At 44.3% G+C, this 19,217-nt stretch overlaps 1 protein-coding gene across 1 annotated transcript in view; it reads left to right on the plus strand.

The window, feature by feature from the left end:
- kiaa1549la (KIAA1549-like a) overlaps positions 1-19,217 on the plus strand; it is a 260,253-nt gene that overhangs the window by 143,011 nt on the left and 98,025 nt on the right. The window contains exon 13 of the mRNA XM_072271383.1: positions 6,932-7,095. Coding sequence (XP_072127484.1) covers positions 6,932-7,095 — 164 coding nt within the window. The remainder of the gene's footprint in view (positions 1-6,931; positions 7,096-19,217) is intronic.

The following is a 19,217-nucleotide window of genomic DNA, read 5'->3' on the forward strand; positions in this document are numbered from 1 at the left end:
TCAACAGGTACTAGTACAGATAACAGTAAACTTGAATTAGTCCACTGAGTGAATGGATTTCTCTCATCCTGCAATGCATCAGGGATTGAAGAAAGGACGGGAGTGGTGCTGGTTTGAATTAGGGCTAAATGTTGTAAAATATCAGAGAGGGTGTTGAAGAGATGAAATTGCATCACCTCTTTTAAATTGGAGTAGCACACATAATGCTGGAGGAACTCAGCGGGTCAGGCATCACCTCTGGAGGCAAATGGACAGTTGACTTTTTGGTTGGAGACCTTCATCTGCACTGAAAAGAAAGAGGGGAGATAACTAGTAGAAAAGGGTTGAGGGGTTGGGGATGTAGACAAGAATGATTTCTGGGAATGAAAAAGTTAATGTATGAGGAGCGTTTGGTGGCTCTGGGCCTGTACTCACTGGAGTTTAGAAGAATGGGGGAAGGGAGAATCTCATTGAAACCTATTGAATATTGAAAGGCTGAGATAGAGGGGATGAGGAGAGGATGTTTCCAAAGTGACCTAGAGGTCTAGGGACCAGAGGGCACGACCTCAAAATACGTTTGTAGAAGGATGTCACTTTAGAATAGGGACAAGAAGAGATTACTTTAGCTAGAAGTTGGAAAATCTGTGGAATTCATTGCCACAGGTGGCTGCAGAGGCCAAATCATTAAAGCGGAGGTTGATAGGTTCTTGATTAGTAAAGGTGACAAAGGTTATGGGGAGAAGGCAGGACAATGGGGTTGAGAGGGGTAATAAATCAACCATGATGGAATGACGGAGCAAATGAGGAAGACTAAATGGCCCAATTCTGCTCCTATGTCAATTGCTTTGAATAACAGTTGGGTGACAGGTTCTGGTGTCGTTGGTTTTTCACTAACAGTTTCCTCACATACAGTATCTCCCTGTATGTAATGTCACTGTGAGTGTAATGGCAGTAATTGAATAGGTGGGTAGGGCGGCACACTAGCTCAACACTTTACAACGTCAGCTGTAAGATCGGGGTTCAACGTTCGCCATTGTCTGTAAGGAGTTTGTACATTCTCCCCATGCCTATGTGGGTCTCCTCCAGATGGCCCAGTTTCCTCCCACATTCCAAGGATGTACTGCTGAGGGTTAGTAAGTCGTGGGCATTCTGTATTCACATAAGAGGTGTGGCAACAGTTTGCAGCCTGTCCCCAGCACATCCTCAACACATTTCACCTTGTGTTTCAATGTTTCAGTGTACATATACCAAATAAAGCTAATCTTTATCTTTGGAAGTTTGGCCTTTTTGTCCAGATTGGAAGCCAATGAAGTGAAACCTAAGTACTTCAGTAGAATAAACATTTGGCATTTTCCCCTTCATTGATTTAGGCAGAACATAATGTAATTTAGTCATTTCAAAGAACCATAATAAAATTCAGATTGTCTCTATTGTTTAATAAGTAGACCAGAATGTATTTTAAATGAATCCCACTATCCATTAACCAAAACATATTAACGAGAGCATTATGCTGCACAATTAATTATTTGGACACAACTGTCAGTCTCTGCAGCTTTAGGCTGTGAGAAATGTGGAATTGTGAAATTAAGCATAAATTCCTTCAATTAAACATTAAACAGGAATATATACAGCACTCTGCAAAAGTCTTTGGTACATACTGTATACATAATTAGGACACTTAAGACTTTTGCACAGCACTGTAATAATGTTATGTATTGCACTATACTGTAGCTGTGAAAAAAAAACATGTTTCATGACATATGTGAGTAATGACAAACCTGTTTCTGTTATGGGTCTCGATTGTGGACTGAGAGTGGGAAGAGGCAGGGAGAGGGGAAGCATGGTTGGGAAAAGGAGGGAGTGGGAAGCACCAGAGAGACATTCTGTAATGATCAATAAAATCAAATGACCTGGTCTGGTGTCTCAGGGTGTGTCTGCATCCACACCACCCTCGCCACTGGCAGTCCTTCTCTCCCACCTGTCTCACACCCTGCCCACAGCGTTCCACCTTCACCATTTCCAACATGCTTTGCTCCTGTTAAATTTACAAACTCGCTCTCTGTTCCACAGTACTGTGTAAAAGCCTCAGGCATCCTCGCTATATATACATGCCTAAGACTTTTGTACTGTGCTGTATGTATTCATGTATCATGTTGGATGTATAAATATTTCAATAGATAAGGACTGAATGGGGATAACTATCAATGCTTTGTGCATGGTAGATCATGCCTAACCAATCTTATAGATTTTTTCAAGAAAGTTACCAGGAAAATTGATGAAAACAAAGCAGTGTATGTTGTCTACATGGACTTTAGCAAGGCCTTCGACAAGGTCGCCTATGGGAGCTGGGCAATCAAGATGATGTAGTAAATTGGATAAGACATTGGATTCATGGGAGAAGACAGAGAGTGGTAGTAGATGGTTATCTCTCTGACTGGAGGCCTGTGACTAGTAGAGCGCTACAGGGATCGGTGCTGAGTCCTTTGTTGTTTGTCATCTATATCAGTGATCTGGATGACAATGTGGTAAACTGGATCAGCAAATTTGCGGATGACACAAAGCTATTGTTTCTCTTTAATGCTCAACCTGTGTGAAGTGTTGCACTTTGGGAGGATAAATCAGAGCAGGACTTACACGGTGAGCTGTTGGGCACCAAGGAGTGAGGTAGGTCAAAGGAATCTGGGAATACAGATCCATAATTCCTTGGAAGCAGCATCACAGATAGAAACAGTTGTAAAGAGAGCTTTTGTCACTTGGCGTTGGGATGTTATGTTGAAGTTGTATAAGACATTGGTGAGGTCACCGCCAGGGAAAATGTCAATAAGATTAAAAGAGTGCAGAGAAAATTTACAAGAATGGCACCCGAACTTGAGGACCAAAGTTAAAGGGAAAGGTTGAATAGCTGGAGGATAAATGCGTGGCTGAGGGATTGGAGCGGGAGCAGGGATTCAGATTTCTGGATCACTGGGATCTCTTTTGGGGCAGGAGTGACCTGTACAAAAAGGACAGGTTGCACTTGAATCCCAGGGGGACCAATATCCTGGCAGGGAGGTTTGCTAAGGCGATTGGGGAGAGTTTATACTAGAATTGCTGGGGGGTGGGAACCGAACTGAAGAGACGGAGGATGAGGCGGTTGGCTCACAAACAGAGAAAGCTTGGAGACAGTGTGAGAGGGAGGATAGGCAGATGGTTGAGAAGGGACGAGCTCAAACCGACGGTTTGGGATGTGTCTATTTTAATGCAAGGAGTATTATGAACGAAACGGTTGAGCTTAGCGCATGGATCGGTACTTGGAGCTATGATGCTGTAGCCATTATAGAGTCTTGGATGGTGCAGGGGCAGGAATGTTTACTTCAAGTGCCAGGCTTTAGATGTTTCAGAAAGGACAGGGAGGGAGGCAAAAGAGGTGGGGGCGTGGCACTGCTGATCAGAGATAGTGTCGGCTGCAGAAAAGGAGGAAGTCATGGAGGGATTGTATACTGAGTCTCTGTGGGTGGAAGTTAGGAACAGGAAGGGGTCAATAACTCTACTGGCTGTTTTTTATAGACCACCCAATAGTAACAGGGACATTGAGGAGCAGATAGGGAGACAGATTCTGGAAAAGTGTAATAATAACAGGGTTGTCGTCGTGGGAGATTTTAATTTCTCAAATATCGATTGGCATGTCCCCAGAATGAGGGGTTTAGATGGCATGGAGCTTGTTAGGTGTGTTCAAGAAGGTTTCTTGACACAATATGTAGATAAGCTTACAAAAGGAGAGGCTGTACTTGATCTGATATTGGGAAATGAATCTGTTCAGGTGTCTGATCTCTCAGCGGGAGAGCATTTTGGAGATAGTGATCACAACTCCATCTCGTTTACCATAGCATTGGGGAGGGATAGGAACAGACAGGTTAGGAAAGCATTTAATTAGATTAAAGGGAAATATGAGGCTATCAGGCAGGAACTTGGAAGCATAAATTGGAAACAGATGTTCTCAGGGAAATTTACGGAAGAAATGTGGCAAATGTTCAGGGGATATTTGCTTGGAGTTCTGCATAGGTACGTTCCAATGAGATGGGGAAAGGCTGGTAGGGTACAGGAACCATGGTGTACGAAGGCTGTTGTAAATCTAGACAAGAAGAAAAGAAGAGCTTACAAAAGGTTCAAAAAGCCAGGTAATGATGAAGATCTAGAAGATTATAAGGCTAGCAGGAAGGAGCTCAAGAAAGAAATTAGGAGAGCCAGAAGGGATCATGAGAAGACCTTGGTGGACAGGATTAAGGAAAACCTCAAGGCATTCTACAAGTATGCGAAGAGCAAGTGGATAAGAATAGGACCAATCAAATGTGACAGTGGAAAAGTGTGTATGGAACCCGAGGAGATAGCAGGCACATAATAAGTACTTTACGTCCGCATTCACTATGGAAAAGGTTCTTGGCGATTGTAGGGATGACTTATAGCGGATTGAAAAGCTTGAGCATGTAGATATTAAGAAAGAGAATGTGCAGGAGCTTTTGGAATGAATCAAGTTGGATAAGTCACTAGGACTGGATGAGATGTACCCCAGGCTACTGTGGGAGGCAAGGGAGGAGATTGCTGAGCCTCTGGTGATGATCTTTGCATCATCAATAGGGAGGGGAGAGGTTCTGGAGCATTGGAGAGTTGCGGGTGTTGTTCCATTATTCAAAAAAGGGAGTAGAGATAGCCCAGGAAATTATAGACCAGTAAGTCTTACTTCAGTGGTTGGTAAGTTGATGGAGAAGATCCTGAGAGGCAGGATTTATGAACATTTGGAGAGGCATAATATGATTCGAAATAGTCAGCATGACTTTGTGAAGGGCAGGTCGTGCCTTATGAGCCTGATTGAATGTTTTGAAGATGTGACCAAACAAATTGATGATGGTAGAGTAGTAGATGTAGTGTATATGGATTTCAGCAAGGCATTTGACAAGGTACCCCCCCCACCCCCAAGCAAGGCTTATTGAGAAAGTAAGGAGGCATGATTTCCAAAGGGGAAATTGCTTTGTGAATCCAGAACTGGCTTGCCCACAGAAGGCAAAGAGTGGTTGTAGACGAGTCATATTCTGCATGGAGGTTGGACACCAGTGGTGTGCCTCAGGGATCTGTTCTGTGACCCCTATCTTCGTGATTTTTATAAATGACCTGGATGAAGATGGGTTGGTAAATTTGCTGATGACACAAAGGTTGGAGGTGGTGTGGATAGTGTGAAGGGCTGTCAGAGGTTACAGCGGGATATTGGACATTGATAGGATGCAAAACTGGGCTGAGAAGTGGCAGAAGGAGTTCAACCCAGATAAGTGTGAGGTGGTTCATTTTGGTAGGTCAAATATGATGGCAGAATATAGTATTAATGTTAAGACTCTTGGCAGTGTGGAGGATCAGAGGGATCTTGGGGTCCGAGTCCATAGGACACTCAAGGCTGCTGCGCAGGTTGACTCTGTGGTTAAGAAAGCATATGGTGCATTGGCCTTCATCAATCATGGGATTGAGTTTAGGAGCTGAGAAGTAATGTTACAGCTAATATAGGATCCTGGTCAGACCCCACTTGGAGAACTGTTCTCAGTTCTGGTCTCCTCACTACAGGAAGGATGTGGAAGCCATAGAAAGGGTGCAGAGGAGATTTACAAGGATGTTGCCTGGATTGGGCAGCATGCCTTATGAGAATAGGTTGAGTGAATTTGACCTTTTCTCCTTAGAGCAACGGAGGATGAGAGGTGACCTGATAGAGGTGTATAAGATGATGAGAGGCATTGATTGTGTGGATAGTCAGAGGCTTTTTCCCAGGGCTGAAATGGCTAACACGAGCGGGCACAGTTTTAAGGTGCTTGGAAGTAGGAACAGAGGAGATATCAGGGGTAAGTTTTTCACACAGAGAGTGGTGAGTGCGTGGAATGGACTGCCAGTGACGGTGGTGGAGGTGGATACGATAGGGTCTTTTAAGAGACTCCTGGATAGGTACATGGAGCTTAGAAAAATAGAGGGCTATGGGTGACCCTAGGTAATTTCTCAGGTAAGGACATGTTCAGCACAGCATTGTGGGCCGAAGGGCCTGTATTGTGCTGTAGGTTTTCTATGTTTCTAGGTTATGACTTTATTCCCTAGGGACAAGAAGAATGAGGGGAGATTTGATAGAGGGATACCAAATTATGAGGGTATAGATAGGGTAAATGCAAGCAGAGAGTAGAACCAGAGAACCAGTAAAGGGTGAAAAGTGAACTGTTTAAGTGGAAAATGAGGGGGAAGCTCACTCAGAGGATGGTGGGAGTGTGGATCGAGCTGCCACCTGCAGTCTCTTGTGTCTCCAGCTGTAAGCATTCAATGGTAACAGCAGCCATGGAGAGAGAGCCCCAGGTCATTAGATGGTAAGAAATAGGAGCAGAATTAGGCTATTTGGTCCATCAAATCTGCTTTGCAGTTTGATCACATTGATTTATTTTCCCTCTCAATTCCATTTTCCTGGCTTCACTCATAACCTTGATGCCCTTACTAGTCAAGAACCTATTACCATCCACTTTAAATATACTCAATGATTTGGCTTTCACAGCCATCTGTGGCAATGAATTCCACAGGTTCACCATCATTGGCTAAAGAAACTCCTCCTCATCTCTGTTCTAAATGGTCATCCCTCTATTCTGAGGCTGTGCTGTCTAGTCCTAGACTCCCCCACAAAAGGAAACATCCTCTCCATGTCCACTCTACCAAGGCCTTTCAATATTCGGTATGTTTTGATGAGATTCTCCCCTCATTCTTCTAAACTCTGGCAACTACAGATCCACAGCCATCAAACATGCCTCCTGCGTTAACTCTTTTATTCCTGGGATGATCCTCGTGAACTTCCTCTGGTCCCACTCCAAGGCCAGCATATTCTTTCTTAGATCATTTGTAATTTTGGTCGAGATTTGTACTGTCAGCAGCAGTTGTGGTCTTAACATGTTTCCTCTTTCTGCAGCTGTAGTGAAGAACCCTCCGAACAACTTGTGGATCATTGCTGCGGTTCTGGCTCCCGTCGGCGTAGTAACTGTTATTATCATCATCATCTCCACTGTGCTGTGTCGGAAGAACAAGAGCGAGTTGAAATCTGAGACCATGTCAAACCTGCACCAGAGAGCAAAGGTGAGTGTAAGGCCGCGACCAAGCCCCACTGGGACTAGGTTGGCGAGACGAATCTGTGGAATTCATTGCTACAGGCGGCTGTGGAGGCCAAGTCAATCAGTATATTTAAAGCAGAGGTTGATAGGTTCTTGATTACTAAGAACAGGGTTATTGCGAGAAGACAGGAGAATGGGGATGAGAGGGAAAATAAATTAGCCATGATGGAATGGCGCAGCAGACTCAATGGAACCAATTGCCTAATTCTGCTCCCATGCCTTAGGGTCTAATGAACATAGTTCCTTGTGCAGTAGAGTGAGAGGTGACTGTGTAAAGGTGTACAAAATCAGGAGGGGGGATAGACGGCATAAATACACACAGTCTTTTTCCCAATGAAAAGGTGTAGGTTTAAGCAGAGAGGGGAGAGATTTTGTGCAGAGCGCGTTCAGTACAAGCTGCCAGAGGAAGTGGTTGAGGCAGGTACATTAATAAAATTTAAACGATATTTGGACAGGTACTTGGATAGGAATAGTTGAGAGGGATATGGGCCAAGCACAGACAAATGGGACTAGGTTAACGCACCCCAACCAACACCATGGCAAATTCCTAATACATGGTAAATGAAGTTGATCCTTGATCCTGAGATGGGTACTGTGGTCAGTGTAGACAAGTTGGGCTGAAGGGCCTGTTTCTGGTGCTGTATTTTTGTCTTTTTTTTTACAATAACCAGCCCTTCAGTCCCAATACGCCCGTATCCCTACAATTACACCATGTCACCAATTATTCGAACCCATAGGTCTTTGGAATAATAATATAAGACCATATGACATGGGCCGGCTGGTGGCGCAACGACATTGGTGCCGGACCCGGGAGCGGAGCTTCCCGGGTTCGAAACTAGTCGGGGCCACTCCCGAGTATGCTTTCCATCCGTGCCGGGTTGAGTGTCGAGATCACAACTCGACCTTGTAAAAATAAAAGGGAACATACTGCAAGAATGTCTGTGTGAGGAGTGGCATGCCACACAGTCTCTCTCTCTCACTCCACCGCTTGTAAAAGCCATGAAAAAGACATCATCACGGACGCACATGCACAGACTCGCACGCATGCACACGCAGACACACAGACTTGCATGCACGCAGGCCCATGACAAAAAAAAAGACCATAAGTCATAGGAGCAGAATTAGGCCATTCAACCCATCAATTCACTCCGTCATTTCCACAGATTCACCACCCTCTGGCTAAAGAAATTTCTCTTCACCTCTGTTCTAAATGGACGTCCCTCTATTTTGAGGCTGTGTCTTCTGGTTCTAGACTCCCCCACCAAAGGAAACACCCTCTCCATTTCCACTTTATCTAGGCCTTTCAACATTTGATAGGTTTCAGTGAGATCCCCTCTCAGTCTTCTAAATTCCAGTGAATACAGGTCCAGGGCCTTCAATTGCTGCTCATATGATAACTCTTTCATTCCCAGAATCATTCTCAAGAAACTCCTTTGAACCCTCTCCAATGTCAGCACATCATTTCTTAATTAAGGGGTCCAAAGCTGCTCACAATACAGGTAAAGGGGGTGCTATAGTAGTCTGTCAGACTGCCCTCTACCTTGCTGAGGCCCAGCGACAACTCTCAGACACCTCCTTTTACTTACCGCTCGAACACCAGGCCATTGTCTCCAACACCATCACTAACTTTGTTAGCTCCGGGGATCTCCCATCTACTGCCACCAAGCTCATAGTTCCTGCATCCTGCACCTCCTGTTTCTTCCTCCTACCCAAGATCCACAAACCTGCTTGTCCAGATAGGCCCATTGTTTCAGCTTGTTCCTGCCCCACTGAACTCTTATCTACTTACCTCAACTCTGTTTTATCCCCTCTAGTTCAGCCCCTTCCTGCTTACATCCGTGACATTTCACATGCTCTGGATCTTTTCAATGATTTCAAGTTCCCTGGCTCCCATCATCTTAGTTTCATTACGGATATTCAGTCCCTTTACACCTCCATCCCTCACCAGGAAGGCCTCAAAGTCTTCTATTTCCTTCTGGACACCAGACCCAACCAGTTCCCCTCCACCACCACACTCCTCTACCTCGCAGAACTTGTCCTCACTCACACCAATTTCTCCTTTGGCTCCTCCCACTTCCATCAAAAAAAGGTCTAGCCATGGGCACTCGCATGGATCCAAGATAGTCTTGCCTGTTTGTCTGTTACGTGGAACAGTCTATGTTCTAAGCCTATACTAGTGTCTGTCCCCACTTTTCCTACGCTACATCGACGACTACATTGGTGCTGCTTCCTGCACCCATGCAGAGCTCATTGACTTCATCAACTTTGCCTCCAACTTCCACCCTGCCCTCAAATTTACCTGGTCTATTTCTGACATCTCCCTCCCCTTTTGTTGATCTCACTGTCTCTGTCTCTGGAGACGGCTTATTTACTGATGTCTATTTTAAACCCACAACTCTCACAGCTACATGGACTATATCTCTTCCCACCCTGTTACTTGTAAAAACGCCATCCCCTCTCTCAACTCCTCCGCCTCCACCGCATCTGCTCTCAGGATGAGACTTTTCATTTCAAAGAAAGGGGCTTCCCTTCCTCCACCATCAACGCTGCCCTCATCCACATCTCTTCTATTTCATGCAAATCTGCTCTTGCCCCATCCTTCTGTCCTTACCTACCCACCCCACAAGCCTCCATGTCCAACACACAATTCTCTGGAATTTCTGCCAATGGGATCCCACCACCAAGCACATCTTTCCTTCCACCCACCTCCCCACTTTCCGCTTTCCGCAGGGATCACACCCTATGCGACTCTCTTGTCCACTCGTGCCTCCCTACTGATCTACTGATCTCCCTCCTGGCACCTATCCTTGTCAGTGGAACAAGTACTACACCTGCCTCTACACCTCCTCCCTGATGATCATTGAGGGCCCCAAACAGTCCATCCAGGTGAGGCAACACTTCACCTGTGAGTCTGTTGGGGTCATATACGGCGTCCGGCTCTCCTGGTGTGGCCTCCTGTACGTTGGTGAAACTTAACATAGATTGGGAAACAGCTTCGCCAGAAGAGGTGGGATCTCCCAGTGGACAACCATTTTTGTTCCACTTCCCATTCCCATTCTGAATTGTCCATCCATGACCTCCTCTACTGTCGTGATGAGGCCACACTCAGGCTGAAGGAACAACACCAACATCTGCGTTGCCTCCAAACTGATGGCAAAAACACTGATTTCTCAAACTTCTGGTAATGCTCCCCCACACCACCTTCACCATTCCCCATCCCCTTTTCCCTCTCCCACCTTATCTCCTTGCCTACCCATTGGTTCCCTCTGGTGCTCCTCACCTCTTTTTCAGTTCCAATAGATTTGTGGAGGGTTGGAGGAGAGGATTTTGTAGAGGGTGCAGCATACCTATCAGGGTGCTGGAAACGGAGTCAATCAGAGCTTTGAAAGGAAGTTGGATAGAGACTTGTTAAAGTATTATTTATTTATTTAGAGATACAGTGTGGAACAGGCCCTTCAGGCCCAATGAGCAGCACTACCCAGCAACCCATTGATTTAACCCTTGCCTTATCACAGGACAGTTTACAATGACCAATTAATCTACTAACTGGTACGTCTTTGTATGTTGGAGGAAACCCACACATTCATGGGTAGAACATACAAATTCCTTACAGGTGGCGCCTGAATTGAACTCTGACTCTCTGAGATGTAATAGTATTGTACTAACCATCATGTTACCGTGGCGCCGGTTATGAAAGGGATTGACTGGATCTCTGCACAGGGACCTGGGAGTGCCTCAAAGGGCCGAATGGTGTTCGTCTGGGTTGCAGTGATACTGTATCTCCAGAAGAACCTGGTTGCAGATATAAAAGGTGCTGGAGATGCCATTCCATCACCAAGGGAAAAGTCAGCGAGGAGGTGAGGTACTAATGAGGGCAAGTGCAAAGAAGCATTCATAGATGAGTTTATAAGAGATCATTTTCCCTGTAGCCTAGAGAAGCGGCAGCAACAACGTCTTCGATTTATGTATCACCTTCACACTGTAAACTGTGACTCATTGAGTGACACTTCTGCCTGAGAATCAGGAGATGTTGGGTTCAGATCTGTGCGAGATGCTTTAACTCACGAACCATCACTAATGCTGCTCGGGTAATGATGTTGGAAGTGTCATCTCTTGGCTGAGAGAGAACAGAGGTGAAAGTGTTGAGGTTGAGGTCTCACAGTGGTGCTCAGACAGAGAGCAAGCATCCCTTTGTTACCTTAATAACACACACACACACTCAAAATGCTGGAGGAACTCAACAGGTGAGGCAGCACCTATGGAGAGGAATACTGTATATCGTCGACATTTTCGGCTGAAGACCTTCATCAGGAATGGACTGATGAAGGGACTCAGTCCGAAACACAGACTGTTTATTCCTTTCCATAGAAACTGCCTGACCTGCTAAGTTCCCTCAACATTTTGTGTGTGTTGCTTTGGATTTCCAGCATCTGCAGAATCTCTTGTGTTTATGATTTGGAGCCTTAGCCTGGGTTTAATCCTCACTAACATCACAGAATCAATTGAATACGTGACTGATTATTGACAGCTGAAAATGATCTCCCTCTTCTTTGGCAGAACCATGTAAGACAGTCATGAGCATTACAACATACACAAACGCCCTTCAGCCCAACTTGATCTGGTGCACACTCGGCTCGTCCCAATTTTACTGTGTTTGGCTCATATCCCTCCGAGCCTTGCCCCCCCATATACCTATCTATCTATATTTGGGCGGTGCAGTAGCGAGGCAGTTTTTGCGATGCTTTACAGTGCTAGTGACCCGGGTTCAATTTCCATTGCTGTCTGTTAGGAGTTTGTACATTCTCCCCATGACCGTGTGGGTTTCCTCTGGGTGCTCCAGTTTCCTCCCACATTCCAAAGACATACAGGTTAGGGCTAGTAAGCTGCAGGCATGGTACGTTGGTGTCAGAAGCATGGTGTCACTTGCAGGCTGCCACCAGCACATCCTCGGACTGTGTTACTCATTGACACAAATGATACATTTCTCTGTATGTTTTGATGGACGTGTGATAAATGAAATTAATCTTTAATGTTTAATCTTCTTAAATAGCACTGGTTGACCTGCCTAACCATTTCCTCTAACAGCTCATTCCATTTACCCAATACCCTCTGGAAAAAATTGCCCCTAAAGACCCTTTAAAATCTGTCCCTTCTCCCACTAAAACTGTGCTCCCTAGTTTCAGACTCCCCCACCCTCGGGAAAAGACCGTACTTGTCTACCTTAGCATTTTATAACTTTAAACAATTCGCTATGATTGGTCCTCATTCTCATAAAGATAGGGATCCGCTTTTATTTGTCAGATGTACATCGAAACATACAATGAAATGAATCATTCGCCTCAACAATCAATGCAGTCCAAGGATGTGTCGGACGCAGCCTACAAGTGTGGTCCTGCTTCTGACCCAACGTAGTATGCCAAAAACTTATTAACCTTCACTAACCAGTATGTCTTTGGAATGTGGGAGGAAACCCAAGTACCCGGAGGAAACCCATGAAGTCACAGGGCAAATATACAAACTCTGTAGGGGCAGCGGTGGGATTTAAAACCCTTTCACTGGTGTTGTAAAGGGTGGTGCTATCCACTATGCTGGAGTAGTTATATGGGATAATGTCCTCATATGATCAGTGGTAGCTTGACTTCCTTTTGGTTGGTTGGGTTCTGAGATGCCTGATGAGGTCCCGAGTTGAGGCAGATAATTATTGGAAGGATAGGTTAGTAGACAGAGGGGGTGGTGTGGCCCTGTGTATAAGAAATAATATTAAATCATTAGAAAGGGATGACATAGGATCAGAAGCTGGAGAGTTTCTATGAGTTGAATTAAGAAATGACAAGGGTAAAAGGACTCTAATGGCAGTTGTATACAGGCCTCCAAACAGCAGCTGGGATGTGTATTACAAATTACAGCAGGAGATAGAAAAGGTGTGTCGGAAGGACAATTTCATGATAATCATTGGGGATTTTAACATGAAAGTGGATTGGGAAAACCAGGTCAGTACTGGACCTCAAGAGAGAATTTGTAGAATATGTAAGTGATGACTTTTTAGAACAGCTTGTTGTTGAGCCCACTCGGGGATCGGCTGTGCTGGATTGGGTGTTGTGCAATGATCTGCAGGTGATAAGAGAGTTTAAGGTTAAGGAGCCCTGAGGGAACAGTGATCAAAGTGAGTTCACTTTGAAATTTGAGAAGGAGAAACTAAAATCCAATATGTCGGTATTTCAGTGGAATAAAGGAAATTACAATGGCATGAGAGAGGAACTGGCCAAAATTGACTGGAAAGGGGCACTAGCAGGAAGGACAGCAGAGCAGCAATGGCTGGAGCTTCTGTGAAAAATGAGGGAAGTGCAAGATAGATATATTCCAAATAAGAAGAAATTTTTGAATGGAAGAAGGACACTACCATGACTGACAAGTGAAGTCAGAGCCAAAGTAAAAGCAAAAGAGAGGGCATACAGGGAAGCCAAAGCTAGTGGGAAGATAAAGGATTGGGAAGCTTTTAAAAACTTGCAGAAGGAAACTAAGAAGGTCATTAGGAAGGAAAAGATGAATTATGAAAAGAAGCTGGTGACTATTATCAAAGAAGATACAAAAAGCTTTTTTTAAGTATATAAAGGGTAAAAGAGAGTCAAGGTTAGATATAGGACCAATAAAAAATGATGCTGCAGATATTGTAATAAGAGACGCAGAGATGGCAGAGGAACTGAATGCGTATTTTTAATCAGTCTTCACGGTGGAAGACATCTGCAGTATACCGGACGTTCAAGAGTGTCAGGGAAGTGAAGTTTGTGCAGTGAAAATTACGACTGAGAAGGTGCTCAAGAAGCTTAATGGTCTGAGTGTGGATAAAACTCCTGGACCTGATGGAATGCACCCTCGGGTTCTGAAGGAAGTAGCTGGAGAAATTGCAGAGGCATTAACAATGATCTTTCAGGAATCTATAGATTCTGGCATTGTACTGGATGACTGGAAAATTGCAAATATTACTTTGCGATTTAAGGGTGGGAGGCAGCAGAAAGGAAACTATAGACCTGTTAGCCTGACATCAGTGGTTGGGAAGTTGTTGGAATCGATTGTTGGGGATGAGGTTTTGGAGTACCTGGAGGCACAAAACACGATAGGCCAAAGCCAGCAGGGTTTCCTGAAAGGAAAATCCTGCCTGACAAACCTACTGCAATTTTTTGACGAAATTATAAGTAGGGTAGACAATTGAGATGCAGTAGATGTGGTGTACTTGGATTTTCAGAAGGCCTTTAACAAGGTGCCACACATAAGGTTGCTTAGCAAGATGGAATTACAGGGAAGTTACTAGCGTGGGTGGAGCATTGGTTGGTTGGCAGAAAATAGAGAGTGGGAATAAAGGGATCCCATTCCGGCTGGCTGCCAGTTACCAGTGGAGTTCCACAGGGGTTGGTGTAGGAACTGCTGCTTTTTACAATGTATATCAATGACTTGGACTACAGGATTAATGGATTTGTGGCTAAATTTGCCAATGATACCAAGATAGATGGAAGAGCGGATAGTGTTGAGGAAACAGAGAGTCTGCAGAGAGACTTAGATTGTTTAGGGGAATGGGCAAAGAAGTAGCGAATGAAATACAATGTTGGAAAGTGTAAGGTCATGCACTTTGGTGGAAGAAGTAAATGGGCAGACTATTATTTAGATAGGGAGAGAATTCAAACTGCAGAGATGCAAAGGGACTTGGTAGTCCCTGTGCAGGATACCCTAAAGGTTAACGTCCAGGTTGAGTCAGTGCTGAAGAAGGCGAATGCAATGTTGGCATTCATTTTTAGAAGTATAGAATATAAGATCAGGGATGTGATGTAGAGGCTCTATAAGGTGCTCGTGAGACCACACTTGGAGTGTTGTGCACAGATTTGAGCTCCTTATTTTAGAAAGGAGATATTGACATTGGAGAGAAGTTTCACGAGAATGATTCCAGGAATGAAAGGGTTACTGTATGAGGAACGTCTGGCAGCTCTTGGGCTGTATTCCCTGGAGTTCAGGAGAATGAGGGGGATTTCATAGAAATATTCCAAATGTTAAAAGGCCTGAACAGATTAGATATGGCAAAGTTATTTCCCATGGTAGAGGAGTCTAGGACAAGAGGCACGACTTCAGGATTGAAGGACGTCCATTTAGAACAGAGATGTGGAGAAGTTACCTTAGTCAGAGGGTGGTAAATCTGTGGAACTTATTGCCACGAGTGGCTGTGGAGACCAAGTCACTGGGTGTATTTAAGATAGTGATAGCTAGCTTCTTGATTAACCAGGGCATCAAAGGGTATGAGGAGAAGGCAGGGGAGTGGGGATGACTGGAAGAATTGGATCAGTCCATGACTGAATGGCAGAGCAGACTTGATGGGCCGAATGGTTTCCTTCTGATCCTGTATCTTATGGTCTAATAATGACTAACATAACTTGTGAGCGGTGTTTTTCCTCGCCATGGCATATGTCTGCCTTTGTGCATTGTGTTGATGCTCTCTTTTAATGCTGCCCCTCCTTATGAAGCAAACGTGAGCCAAGGATAACCAGGAGCGTGCAGGATGTTGGAAATTTTCAAACCAAGTTTATGTTGCAGCTTGATAAAATTCTAGTTGGGTCGCATCTGGAATATTGCATTCAATTCTGGTCGCTCCCATTATAGAAAGGGTGTTGAGGCTTTGGAGAGGGTGCAGAAGAGGTTCACCAGGATGCTGCCTGGATTAGAGGGCATGTGCTATCACAAGAGACAGGACAAACTTGGGTTGTTCTCTCTGGAATGGCAGAGGCTGAGGGGAGAGATTTATAAGATTACAAGAGGCATAGTGAAAGTAGACAAACAGTATCTTTTTCCCAGAATTGAAATGTCTAACACCAGAGGACATGGATTTAAGGTGCGATGGGGTCTTTTAAAAAGAGATCTGAGAAGCTATGATTCCTTAAGGTTGTGATAGCTGGGTGAGATAGTGTGGATAAGCTCCCACTACCTATTAAATGCTCCCTTTGCTGTGCACCGTAAATAACCTCTGTCACACAAGTTTTCTCTGGAGCGTTGGAGGCTGAGGGGAGATCTGATAGAACCTGTTTGATTTAAGATAGTGGTCTAGCCTTGTTTTGTTCCGTTTGCTTTTTTGGGTTTAGTATTTAGTTCCTTTTTTTGTTTTTCTGGGGGGGGGGTTTCTTTGGTTTTTTTTTCTTTTTTTTCTATGATTAATTACATCGTGAGTTTGGAAGTCTACCATACCTGTGTTATCTGAAATTTTTTTCTGTATATGTTTATTAACAATAAGATTATTCCAATCTCTTTGTATCAACATTGTTATTTTGTTTATGATCTTGGAATAATTAATAAAAAGATTTAAAAAGAAAGAAAGAGATCTGATAGAGGTTTATAAGATTATGAGAGACATAGGTAGAGAAGAAAGACAGTATCTTTTTCCAAGGGCATTTGTTTAAGGTGTGGGGGGTAATTTCAAAGGAGACATGAGGGACAAGTATTTTACGCAGAGTAGTGGGTGTGTGGAATGTGCTGCCTGGGGTGGTGGCAGAGGCAGATTAGAGACTTTTAAGAGACATTTAGATAGGCAGATGAATATGAGGAAATTTAGGGATATGGTAATTGAGTAGGCAGGAGAGACTAATTTAGTTAGCTATTTGATTACTAGTTTAATTGGTTCAGCATAACATTGTGGGGCGAATAGCCTTTCCCTGCGCTGTACTGTTCTGTATTCTAGGTTTTAAAGCCTTGGGAAGCAGAGGTGTTGGTGGGAGTGTGGCTGTTCAATGCAGCATCTTGCACTGCTTGTAGAAACTCCTATTGTACATTAGCTGAAGGTTTCAGTAATTGCATTACAAGGGATCTGAAAACGTATAAGCTTTGTTAAGAACAGTCAGCATGGCTTTGTGAAGGGCAGGCCGTGCCTCACAAATCTGATTGAATTCTTTGAGGAAGTGACAAAAGATATTGATGAATGTAGACATTCCTCCCCCTCCATTGATGCTACCTGACCTGTTGAGCTGCTGCGGCATTTTGAGTGTGTTGCTCAAGATCTCCAGCATCTTTCAAATCTCTTGTGTTTATGATGAAGGTAGAACACTGGATGTGTTGTATATCGATTATAGTAAGGCATTTGACAAGGTTTCCCATGGAAGGCTCATCCAGAAAGTCAGGAGGCATGGGATCTTGGGCAACTTGGCTGCATGGATTCAGACTAGGCTTGCCCACAGAAGATGGAGGGTGATTGTAGCTGGTGTGTATTCTGCCTGGAGGTTGGTGGCCAGTGGTGTTCCATGGGGATCCATTCTGAGACCCCAGCTCTGTGTGATTTTTATAAATGACTTGGATTAGGAAGTGGAATGGTGGGTTAGTATCTTTATAGATAACACAAAGATTGGTGGTGTTGGGGACAGTGTAGGATGTTGTTATAGTCCTTGCTGTAGATGGAGGAACAGGGCAGGAGGCCCTGTCTCCAGAGTTGACATGCTACAGTCGGCTGATTGATCCACATGTTGTGTCATCCAATCACTGGGAAGTACAATTCTCTAATATAACTTTTATATGATGTTATGCATGCTTTATCTTTTCAGAACTCCGTGTAGACGAATCAGAGATGACATAGCTCAGAATATTGAGTCACTGACAAATTATACATCGATCAAATTCCTAATCTTACATGAAGTAGCTCTCTGTTGTAATTCTTCCAAATAAAAGCTGACCTCTTGAGATCTATTATCGTTGATCCTTCCTGGCAGTGGAACTGTGATTTGAGCAAGGAAAATCAATTGACAAATTAAATGCATTCTTTTATGCAAATGAAGGACATAATCCTTTACTTAATAAACTATTTTCCTACTTAGTCAGGATGTAGCCCTGTGGAGGATTTCCTTGATGCTAATTTATCTGGAGTGTTGCATACAGTTCTGGTCACTTCATTATAGGAAGGATGTCGAATGTCGAGTCTTTGGAGAGAATGCAGAAGTAGTTTACCAGGATAACAAGGACAAAAAATTCTCCCCTCCCCTCTTCTTTTATTCTCCACACTGGCCTCTTCCCTTCTCATCTGATCATCTCCCCCTGGGTCCCTTCTGCCTTCCCTTTCTCCTACTGTCCACTCTCCTCTCCTGCCAGATTCCTTCCTTTCCAGCCCTTATCTTTCCAATCAACTTGGTTTCACCTATCACCTTCCAGCTATTCTCCAACTCCTCCCTTCACCTTCCTATTCCAGCATCTTCCCCCTTCCTTTTCAGTCCTGACCTGAAGAAGGTTCTCAGCCCGAAACATCTGTTTATTTATTTCCATAGATGCTGTGCAGCCTGCCGTGTACCTGCAGCGTTTTGTGTGTGTTGCCCTGGATTTCCAGCATCTACAGACTTTCGCATGTTTATGGTTTACCAGAATGCTGCCTGGATTTGAGGGCATGTGCGATAATCAGAGACTGGACCAACTTGGGTTGTCTTCTGTAGAGTGTCGGAGACTGAGGGGAGATCTGATAGAGGTTTATAAGATTATAAGAGGTATAGATAGAGTAGACAGGGAGTATCTCTTTCTCAGGGTTGAAATGTCTGAAACCAGAGGGCATGCATTTCAGGTGAGAAGCATAATTTCAAAGGAGATGTGAGGGGCAAGTTTTTTGCAGAGAGTGGTGGGTTCCTGGAACATACCGCCTGGGGAAGTGGTAGAGGCAGATACATCGGAGATTTTTAAGAGACGTTTAGATAGGCACAGGACGGTGAGGAAAATGGAGGGATATGGATATTGTGTAGGTAAAAGAGATTAGCTAGCTATTTGATTACTAATTTAATTAGTATAGGACCATATTGCGGGCCAGAAACCCTTTCCTGTGCTGGACTGTTCTAGGTTCTATGTTCTAATAGAACACTGAAGCAGTGGGTAGTGCTGCTGCCTCACCCCTCCAGAAACCCGGGTTCAATCCTGACTTTGGGTGCTGTCGGTATGGAGTGAGCACATTCTCCCTGTGTCCATGTGAGTTTTCCCAGGGTATTCCAGTTTCCCCCACTTCCCGAAGATGTGCAAGGTTAATTAGGTACTCACTGTTGCCACCATTGTAGTTGGTTGGTCTCCTAATAGTGGGAGAGTCTAGGACCAGAG

The sequence above is a fragment of the Mobula birostris genome, chromosome 11 (assembly GCF_030028105.1).
Source record: "Mobula birostris isolate sMobBir1 chromosome 11, sMobBir1.hap1, whole genome shotgun sequence".
NCBI lineage: Eukaryota > Metazoa > Chordata > Chondrichthyes > Myliobatiformes > Myliobatidae > Mobula > Mobula birostris.